The 10738-nt window shown below is 40.6% G+C and overlaps 1 protein-coding gene and 1 long non-coding RNA gene across 2 annotated transcripts in view; both read right to left on the bottom strand.

The window, feature by feature from the left end:
* Positions 1–224: 224 nt before the first annotated feature.
* Positions 225–877, bottom strand: LOC307161535. Its single transcript, XR_013821748.1, has 3 exons — positions 828–877; positions 537–674; positions 225–399 (listed from the first exon to the last, which is right to left on the bottom strand). It is a non-coding gene; the product is annotated as an uncharacterized lncRNA (long non-coding RNA).
* A 147-nt stretch (positions 878–1024) lies between these two features.
* LOC307161843 (MAM and LDL-receptor class A domain-containing protein 1) overlaps positions 1025–10738 on the bottom strand; it is a gene marked incomplete at both ends in the record, with an annotated part of 47285 nt that continues 37571 nt past the window's right edge. Inside the window, 28 exons of the mRNA XM_079876780.1 lie at positions 1025–1141; positions 1249–1508; positions 1618–1755; positions 1909–1995; positions 2137–2221; positions 2329–2588; positions 2698–2835; positions 2989–3096; positions 3254–3338; positions 3454–3713; positions 3851–3988; positions 4142–4228; positions 4370–4454; positions 4562–4821; positions 4931–5068; positions 5222–5329; positions 5487–5571; positions 6796–7055; positions 7188–7325; positions 7479–7583; positions 7723–7807; positions 7898–8154; positions 8242–8379; positions 8895–8972; positions 9208–9292; positions 9425–9681; positions 9857–9994; positions 10616–10672. Coding sequence (XP_079732906.1) covers positions 1025–1141; positions 1249–1508; positions 1618–1755; positions 1909–1995; positions 2137–2221; positions 2329–2588; positions 2698–2835; positions 2989–3096; positions 3254–3338; positions 3454–3713; positions 3851–3988; positions 4142–4228; positions 4370–4454; positions 4562–4821; positions 4931–5068; positions 5222–5329; positions 5487–5571; positions 6796–7055; positions 7188–7325; positions 7479–7583; positions 7723–7807; positions 7898–8154; positions 8242–8379; positions 8895–8972; positions 9208–9292; positions 9425–9681; positions 9857–9994; positions 10616–10672 — 4037 coding nt within the window. The remainder of the gene's footprint in view (positions 1142–1248; positions 1509–1617; positions 1756–1908; positions 1996–2136; positions 2222–2328; positions 2589–2697; positions 2836–2988; positions 3097–3253; positions 3339–3453; positions 3714–3850; positions 3989–4141; positions 4229–4369; positions 4455–4561; positions 4822–4930; positions 5069–5221; positions 5330–5486; positions 5572–6795; positions 7056–7187; positions 7326–7478; positions 7584–7722; positions 7808–7897; positions 8155–8241; positions 8380–8894; positions 8973–9207; positions 9293–9424; positions 9682–9856; positions 9995–10615; positions 10673–10738) is intronic.

Below are 10738 nucleotides of genomic sequence, written 5' to 3'. Positions count from 1 at the left end.
TCCTCTACGGCCCTCAAAGATCACCTGATTGAACAATAACAAAGATTCCTGTAGATCATTTTTTTAGAGTGTAGTATGTTCACTTTAACATGTGGATTATTCAAAGAAGAATAACTAGTTAGTTTTTACTTTTACTGACCTGGAACTTAACATTTGGTCTCAGGTCCACCTGTGCAAGATGCCACATGTCTCCTTGGTCTTCTCTCTTCCTCCACACCTCTTTGGCCACATTGCCATATTGCAGAAGGTAGACGCTCAGTCCCATGGTCCAGCTGGAACCATGCATGTGGTACCAGAACTGAAGACACTGAGGTTGAGGGTCAGCACACTGTGCACTGAGGAGACGGGCCGTGTCGCCATGTTGAGCACTGTCACCCTCGATGTACATATAAAAACCACCTGGAAATGTGGATCAGGAGACTCTTGAGCAGAGAAATTGTCAAAGAATGTGTGCAACACAAATATTTATTTATTGATGTGAATTAATTGTTATTTTATTGGTGGAATGACCTCAGGACCTAGAAAACCAAACCTACTTCCTGTTGTGTGGTCAGAGGAGGGACCAGTCATTGATGTGGAGGTGGAGCCTCTGTGTCTTGTCCAATCAAAAACATCAGTTGCCAACTGAGTCCAAGCACAAATGTCCCTTTCAAAATCACAGTTTATGCCACAAGCTGGAAGAAAGAAGCAAATTTAATTGACTATTTCATTACTTTCTTTCTGAAAACAATGGAAGATGCAGAAAATTAATCATGGGAGTGTTATTTTCTGGCACCATCAATCATAACAGAATGTGATCCCACTGCAGTGGTGGATAGTGAACTTACACGCTGAGGGGTTTGGTATTTCTCTACGTTGGATGGGTGCCGATTGTGGCAATGAGACTGAAGGTGGAGCCACCTGGTTTGGTAAATCTGAAAGATATTTACAGTTCTTAAAACATTAAGTTAAGAACCCTTTTGACATTTTTTTTATTTTTTATTCTAATGAATAAATTGACATGTTTTAAAGCTTAATGTTTTTTTTACAAAGGTCCGCCAGAGAGTAGGAACATACCACTACAGGCTCCTCTGTGCAGTGAGACATCATCAATGGCAACATCTGACCCGGCTGAGCTTCCTCTACGCCCCTCAAAGATCACCTGATTGAACAATAACATAGATTAGATTAGTTATTATAGTGTTGTATGTTTACTTTACCATGTAAAACTTTTGAAGAACATTAGGTAGTTCTCAAATATTTACTGACCTGGAACTTAACATCTGGTCTCAGGTCCACCTGTGCAAGATGCCACATGTTTCCTTGGTCTTCTCTCTTCCTCCACACCTCTTTGGCCACATTGCCATATTGCAGAAGGTAGACGCTCAGTCCCATGGTCCAGCTGGAACCATGCATGTGGTACCAGAACTGAAGACACTGAGGTTGAGGGTCAGCACATTGTGCACTGAGGAGACGGGCCGTGTCGCCATGTTGAGCACTGTCACCCTCGATGTACATATAAAAACCACCTGGAAAAGACGTTGTGCAACCCAGATTTTGATTTGATGTGAAATAATTTCTATAACTTTGATGTTGAATATGGTGGAATGACCTCAGGACCTAGAAAACCAAACCTACTTCCTGTTGTGTGGTCAGAGGAGGGACCAGTCATTGATGTGGAGGTGGAGCCTCTGTGTCTTGTCCAATCAAAAACATCAGTTGCCAACTGAGTCCAAGCACAAATGTCCCTTTCAAAATCACAGTTTATGCCACAAGCTGGAAGAAAGAAGCAAATTTAATTGACTATTTCATTACTTTCTTTCTGAAAACAATGGAAGATGCAGAAAATTAATCATGGGAGTGTTATTTTCTGGCACCATCAATTATAACAGAATGTGATCCCACTGCAGTGGTGGATAGTGAACTTACACGCTGAGGGGTTTGGTATTTCTCTACGTTGGATGGGTGCCGATTGTGGCAATGGGACTGAAGGTGGAGCCACCTGGTTTGGTAAATCTGAAATATATTTACAGTTCTTAAAACATTAAGTTAAGAACCCTTTTGAATTTTTATTTATTTTTTATTCTAATGAATAAATTGACATGTTTTAAAGCTTAATGTTTTTTTACAAAGGTCCGCCAGAGAGTAGGAACATACCACTACAGGCTCCTCTGTGCAGTGAGACGTCATCAATGGCAACATCTGACCGGGCTGAGCTTCCTCTTCGCCCCTCAAAGATCACCTGATTGAACAATAACATAGATTAGATTAGTTATTATAGTGTTGTATGTTTACTTTACCATGTAAAACTTTTGAAGAACATTAGGTAGTTCTCAAATATTTACTGACCTGGAACTTAACATCTGGTCTCAGGTCCACCTGTGCAAGATACCACATGTTTCCTTGGTCTTCTCTCTTCCTCCACACCTCTTTGGCCACATTGCCATATTGCAGCAGGTAGACGCTCAGTCCCATGGTCCAGCTGGAACCATGCATGTGGTACCAGAACTGAAGACACTGAGGTTGAGGGTCAGCACATTGTGCACTGAGGAGACGGGCCGTGTCGCCATGTTGAGCACTGTCACCCTCGATGTACATATAAAAACCACCTGGAAAAGAAGTTGTGTAAAACAGCTTTTGATTTGATGTGAAATAATTTCTATAACTTTGATGTTGAATATGGTGGATTGACCTCAAGATCTAGAAAACAAGACCTACTTCCTGTTGTGTGGTCAGAGGAAGGACCAGTCATTGATGTGGAGGTGGAGCCTCTGTGTCTTGTCCAATCAAAAACATCAGTTGCCAACTGAGTCCAAGCACAAATGTCCCTTTCAAAATCACAGTTGATGCCACAAGCTGTAGAAAAGGAGCACATTTTATTAATGATTTCATTAGTCTCTGTCTGAAAACAATGGAAGATGCAGAGAATTAATCATGGGAGTGTTATTTTCTGGCGTTATCAGTCACAACAGAATGTGATCACACTGCAGTGGTGGATAGTGAACTTACACACTGATGAGGTGCTTGGTATTTCTGCAGTTTGGATGGGTGCAGGTTGTGACATTGTTGCAGCTGGTGGTAATGGGACTGAAGGTGGAGACACCTGATTTGGTAAATCTGAAAGATGTGTAAGACTCTTAAATTAAGTTAAGAGCCTTTATTATGCAAAACGTAGCAGTTGTTCAACTGAATAAGTTGACTTATTCAGTTAGTCAATTCTTGATTTTAAAGCTGATTTTTTTTTACAAAGGTCCGCCAGAGAGTAGGAACATACCACTACAGGCTCCTCTGTGCAGTGAGACATCATCAATGGCAACATCTGACCGGGCTGAGCTTCCTCTACGGCCCTCAAAGATCACCTGATTGAACAATAACAAAGATTCCTGTAGATCATTTTTTTAGAGTGTAGTATGTTCACTTTAATATGTGGATTATTCAAAGAAGAATAAGTAGTTAGTTTTTACTTTTACTGACCTGGAACTTAACATTTGGTCTCAGGTCCACCTGTGCAAGATGCCACATGTCTCCTTGGTCTTCTCTCTTCCTCCACACCTCTTTGGCCACATTGCCATATTGCAGAAGGTAGACGCTCAGTCCCATGGTCCAGCTGGAACCATGCATGTGGTACCAGAACTGAAGACACTGAGGTTGAGGGTCAGCACACTGTGCACTGAGGAGACGGGCCGTGTCGCCATGTTGAGCACTGTCACCCTCGATGTACATATAAAAACCACCTGGAAATGTGGATCAGGAGACTCTTGAGCAGAGAAATTGTCATAGAATATGTGCAACACAAATATTTATTTATTGATGTGAATTAATTGTTATTTTATTGGTGGAATGACCTCAGGACCTAGAAAACCAAACCTACTTCCTGTTGTGTGGTCAGAGGAGGGACCAGTCATTGATGTGGAGGTGGAGCCTCTGTGTCTTGTCCAATCAAAAACATCAGTTGCCAACTGAGTCCAAGCACAAATGTCCCTTTCAAAATCACAGTTTATGCCACAAGCTGGAAGAAAGAAGCAAATTTAATTGACTATTTCATTACTTTCTTTCTGAAAACAATGGAAGATGCAGAAAATTAATCATGGGAGTGTTATTTTCTGGCACCATCAATTATAACAGAATGTGATCCCACTGCAGTGGTGGATAGTGAACTTACACGCTGAGGGGTTTGGTATTTCTCTACGTTGGATGGGTGCCGATTGTGGCAATGGGACTGAAGGTGGAGCCACCTGGTTTGGTAAATCTGAAATATATTTACAGTTCTTAAAACATTAAGTTAAGAACCCTTTTGAATTTTTATTTATTTTTTATTCTAATGAATAAATTGACATGTTTTAAAGCTTAATGTTTTTTTACAAAGGTCCGCCAGAGAGTAGGAACATACCACTACAGGCTCCTCTGTGCAGTGAGACGTCATCAATGGCAACATCTGACCGGGCTGAGCTTCCTCTTCGCCCCTCAAAGATCACCTGATTGAACAATAACATAGATTAGATTAGTTATTATAGTGTTGTATGTTTACTTTACCATGTAAAACTTTTGAAGAACATTAGGTAGTTCTCAAATATTTACTGACCTGGAACTTAACATCTGGTCTCAGGTCCACCTGTGCAAGATACCACATGTTTCCTTGGTCTTCTCTCTTCCTCCACACCTCTTTGGCCACATTGCCATATTGCAGCAGGTAGACGCTCAGTCCCATGGTCCAGCTGGAACCATGCATGTGGTACCAGAACTGAAGACACTGAGGTTGAGGGTCAGCACATTGTGCACTGAGGAGACGGGCCGTGTCGCCATGTTGAGCACTGTCACCCTCGATGTACATATAAAAACCACCTGGAAAAGAAGTTGTGTAAAACAGCTTTTGATTTGATGTGAAATAATTTCTATAACTTTGATGTTGAATATGGTGGATTGACCTCAAGATCTAGAAAACAAGACCTACTTCCTGTTGTGTGGTCAGAGGAAGGACCAGTCATTGATGTGGAGGTGGAGCCTCTGTGTCTTGTCCAATCAAAAACATCAGTTGCCAACTGAGTCCAAGCACAAATGTCCCTTTCAAAATCACAGTTGATGCCACAAGCTGTAGAAAAGGAGCACATTTTATTAATGATTTCATTAGTCTCTGTCTGAAAACAATGGAAGATGCAGAGAATTAATCATGGGAGTGTTATTTTCTGGCGTTATCAGTCACAACAGAATGTGATCACACTGCAGTGGTGGATAGTGAACTTACACACTGATGAGGTGCTTGGTATTTCTGCAGTTTGGATGGGTGCAGGTTGTGACATTGTTGCAGCTGGTGGTAATGGGACTGAAGGTGGAGACACCTGATTTGGTAAATCTGAAAGATGTGTAAGACTCTTAAATTAAGTTAAGAGCCTTTATTATGCAAAACGTAGCAGTTGTTCAACTGAATAAGTTGACTTATTCAGTTAGTCAATTCTTGATTTTAAAGCTGATTTTTTTTTACAAAGGTCCGCCAGAGAGTAGGAACATACCACTACAGGCTCCTCTGTGCAGTGAGACATCATCAATGGCAACATCTGACCGGGCTGAGCTTCCTCTACGGCCCTCAAAGATCACCTGATTGAACAATAACAAAGATTCCTGTAGATCATTTTTTTAGAGTGTAGTATGTTCACTTTAATATGTGGATTATTCAAAGAAGAATAAGTAGTTAGTTTTTACTTTTACTGACCTGGAACTTAACATTTGGTCTCAGGTCCACCTGTGCAAGATGCCACATGTCTCCTTGGTCTTCTCTCTTCCTCCACACCTCTTTGGCCACATTGCCATATTGCAGAAGGTAGACGCTCAGTCCCATGGTCCAGCTGGAACCATGCATGTGGTACCAGAACTGAAGACACTGAGGTTGAGGGTCAGCACACTGTGCACTGAGGAGACGGGCCGTGTCGCCATGTTGAGCACTGTCACCCTCGATGTACATATAAAAACCACCTGGAAATGTGGATCAGGAGACTCTTGAGCAGAGAAATTGTCATAGAATATGTGCAACACAAATATTTATTTATTGATGTGAATTAATTGTTATTTTATTGGTGGAATGACCTCAGGACCTAGAAAACCAAACCTACTTCCTGTTGTGTGGTCAGAGGAGGGACCAGTCATTGATGTGGAGGTGGAGCCTCTGTGTCTTGTCCAATCAAAAACATCAGTTGCCAACTGAGTCCAAGCACAAATGTCCCTTTCAAAATCACAGTTTATGCCACAAGCTGGAAGAAAGAAGCAAATTTAATTTACTATTTCATTACTTTCTTTCTGAAAACAATGGAAGATGCAGAAAATTAATCATGGGAGTGTTACTTTCTGGCACCATCAATCATAACAGAATGTGATCCCACTGCAGTGGTGGATAGTGAACTTACACGCTGAGGGGTTTGGTATTTCTCTAGGTTGGATGGGTGCCGATTGTAGCAATGGGACTGAAGGTGGAGCCACCTGGTTTGGTAAATCTGAAAGATATTTACAGTTCTTAAAACATTAAGTTAAGAACCCTTTTGAAAAACATATATATTTTTTATTCTAATGAATAAATTGACATGTTTTAAAGCTTAATGTTTTTTTACAAAGGTCCGCCAGAGAGTAGGAACATACCACTACAGGCTCCTCTGTGCAGTGAGACATCATCAATGGCAACATCTGACCGGGCTGAGCTTCCTCTACGCCCCTCAAAGATCACCTGATTGAACAATAACATAGATTAGATTAGTTATTATAGTGTTGTATGTTTACTTTACCATGTAAAACTTTTGAAGAACATTAGGTAGTTCTCAAATATTTACTGACCTGGAACTTAACATCTGGTCTCAGGTCCACCTGTGCAAGATGCCACATGTTTCCTTGGTCTTCTCTCTTCCTCCACACCTCTTTGGCCACATTGCCATATTGCAGCAGGTAGACGCTCAGTCCCATGGTCCAGCTGGAACCATGCATGTGGTACCAGAACTGAAGACACTGAGGTTGAGGGTCAGCACATTGTGCACTGAGGAGACGGGCCGTGTCGCCATGTTGAGCACTGTCACCCTCGATGTACATATAAAAACCACCTGGAAATATGGATCAGGAGACTCTTGAGCAGAGAAATTATAGAATTTTTGCAACGCAAATTTATTTAATAATGTGAGACAATTATAATTTTAATGGTGGAATGATCTCAAAACCTAGAAAACCAAACCTACTTCCTGTTGTGTGGTCAGAGGAGGGACCAGTCATTGATGTGGAGGTGGAGCCTCTGTGTCTTGTCCAATCAAAAACATCAGTTGCCAACTGAGTCCAAGCGCAAATGTCCCTTTCAAAATCACAGTTGATGCCACAAGCTGGAGGAAATAAGCAAATTTCATTTATTATTTCATTAGTCTTTTCCTTAAAACAATGGAAGATGCAGAGAATTAATCATGGGAGTGTTATTTTCTGGCATCATCAGTCACAACAGAATGTGATCCCACTGCAGTGGTGGATAGTGAACTTACACGCTGAGGTCTTTGGTATTTCTGCAGTTTGGATGGGTGCAGGTTGTGGCATTGTTGCAGCTGGTGGCAATGGGACTGAAAGTGGAGCCACCTGGTTTGTTAATTCTGAAAGATGTGTACAACTCTTAAGAAATGAATTACAAACCTTTTTGCTAAACGTATTAGTCGTTCTACTGAATAGGCTGACTTGTTATTTTTAAATCTGAATGTTTTTACTAAGGTCCGCAACAGAGTAGGAACATACCACTACAGGCTCCTCTGTGCAGTGAGACATCATCAATGGCAACATCTGACCGGGCTGAGCTTCCTCTACGCCCCTCAAAGATCACCTGATTGGACAATAACACATGTAAATAGATTAGCTCTAATAATTTAGTTTATTTTGAGGAAGATTATGTAGTTCTCAAACTTTTCCTGACCTTGAACTTAACATCTGATATCAGGTCCACATGTGCAAGATGCCACATGTCTCCATGGTCTTCATTCATCTTCCAGACCTCCCTGGCCACATTGCCCTCCAGTATGTGGACGCTCAGTCCCATGGTCCAGCTGGAACCATACATGTGGTACCAGAACTGAAGACACTGAGGTTGAGGGTCAGCACATTCTGCACTGAGGAGACGGGCCGTGTCGCCATAAGTTGCGCTGTCACCCTCGATGTACATATAAAAACCACCTGGACCAGGAAAAGGAGACATCTGAGTAAGGAAATGGTCAAAAATGGTACATTTTACAAGATGTAAAATTGTGAATGTTGACCTACTTCCTGTTGTGTGGTCAGAGGAAGGACCAGTCATTGATGTAGGGGTGGAGCCTGTGTGTCTTGTCCAATCAAAAACATCAGTCACCATCTGAGTCCAACTGCAGATGTCCTTTTCAAAATCACAGTTCATTCTACAATCTGTCAAAACAAAGCAACCATATAACTATCATGCAAAGCAGTTAACCACAATCTGATCCACCAATATTATGCAGCATATGAACGCCTTTTTAAACATTAAAACTTAGCTCACCTATAAAGTGATGTCTGATTTTTCACAAATCCCTCTTACTTTTCAACCTCTCCATTTTTTGGTTGTGTAACACCCACTTGTATCAGTTAATTCATTTCACATTAATATTCACAAGACACTTTTATGTTTTTGTTGCATTGAAGATATACTGCACATTTTATCAGCTTGTGCATTACCTGAAATAATACTCATGTTCTCTCCAGTTTGAACTACAAAAACATGTACTAGAAAACTTACTTATGAATAATATTTAGTCCTGCCAAACAATTGTTCTCATTGAATATCCCATTTTACTTGGAAAAAACAACAACAACAACAACAACAGCGTTACAAAATTAAACAGGGTTGTGCATCCCAGTGTTTTGCATAACTTTTACATAAACATTATAATAGAAAGTCTTACTTGGTTGGGGATTGATTGAGTTTGGAGTAGTCAGATGGGGTGCCAGAGTGGTCGAGTCTGAATTTTCTGTGGATGAATCTGCCAATGAGATCAAATCAAATTAACTGAAGCTTGCTTTGATCATGTAATATCAAAAATTCAAAAGGATTATGTAAATAAATTAATATCCAGTTAACAACAGCATTTCTGAATTAGAGTAAGCTAAAAAAAAAAAAAAAGACTAAGTGGTCACGGATCATGCCACACAAAAATAATCAGATTCAAAATATGTTTATAGATCAGTCTGTAATAGATTTATATCTACAACACTTACAATCACATGCACCATACATTATTGCCACATCATCTATGGCCACATCTGAGCGTTGATTTGAGCCCCTGATGCCTTCTATGATGACCTGAAACAGTCCATATTAGAGTATTAACAAACAGTCTTTCATCCATCATGTTTGCTTAAGCAATTAATTTTGTCCTCTGAATTCATTAACAAGTAGAATGCATTGATGTCATATCAACACACAGTAACTTACCTGGAATGGCTGTTGTGGTTGGATTTCAACCTGGCCTTGGTACCAGCTGTTGCCCTGGTTGTTGGCTCTGGACCATATTTTGATGGCGCGGTTGTTCTCATATATGTAGAGGTTGAGAGACATAGCATTTGCCAGGCCGTACATGTGGAACCAGAAACTCAAACACTGCCTGCCGTAAGTGTTGCAGACAGGACTCATCATTCGGGCTGAGTCGCCATGGACCACACTATCCCCCTCAATATACATGTAAAAGCCACCTATATATAACAGTCAGAGAAGTGAATGAGACAGTAAACCCAGTTTTCAGTTGTTTTACCCAGGTATTGACTGGGACACGGATCCAATATCTTCATGGAATCTGCTCCACAGAATTCCAACAGAATCCCATAGTCTACTTCATATTTTATGAACCAATTTTCCCAGCAAACTTACTTCCTGTGGTGTGGTCACTGGGTGGTCCAGTGAAGTTTGATGGCGTTGTCCCTGACCATCTGGTCCAATCAAAACTGTCTTGGATAAGTTGTTCCCACCCACATTCATCCTGATCAAAGTTACAGCTCCACAGGCAACCTGTATGATGAGAAAGGAATTAAAAATTGAATATACACTGCTTGGCCAAAAATACATAAATCACTGTTTGGATTTAAATAGGCAAGAGCTTAAATTCATTGAAAGTCTTTATGATATGCTGGAGTAGTACAAGATCTTGAGCAAAAATTGATGCACCTCTCAACATTTATTTCCATCAAGAGGTGCATACATTTTTGGTCAAGATCTTGTATTGTCAATGCAAGAGTCCATCACTCTGTAAAGTCTCCTCCAGCACATCCCAAAGACTTTCAATGAATTTAAGGTCTGGACTCAGAGGTGCCAATTCATGACTGAAAATGATTCTTTATTCTCCCTCAGTCCCAACCCTTCTTTCGCCATTTGAGCTTGATTAATCTTGGCTATGTCATCCTGGAATATGGCCATGATGTTTCTTCCTACATGGTTGTTTAAGAAATGAAAATCTACACACTCCATCAATTAGGGTTAGAAGAAGTGTTGCCAAACATATAACATACTAGAAACATAATAATTACTGTAAAAATTATCCAATCATAGCATTTTAAATCCAAACAGCAACTTTTTTTTTTTTTTTTTTGGGCCGGGCACGATATACATAATAATGAAAGAAAGACTGCTTACTTGCAGATAGTGGGGTTGATGTGGGGTTGTCTGTTGGTGGTGGTGAAGGATTGGCAACTGTATGGAAGCAGAAAAAGTTAAAAGATTTAAGGTTTCATTTGAGTTGTTACCTGACCGTTTTTT

Source organism: Squalius cephalus (assembly GCF_949319135.1).
Source record: "Squalius cephalus genome assembly, chromosome: 7".
NCBI lineage: Eukaryota > Metazoa > Chordata > Actinopteri > Cypriniformes > Leuciscidae > Squalius > Squalius cephalus.
The sequence above is the reverse complement of the archived record's forward strand: the minus strand, read 5'-3'. Positions and strand labels throughout refer to the sequence as shown.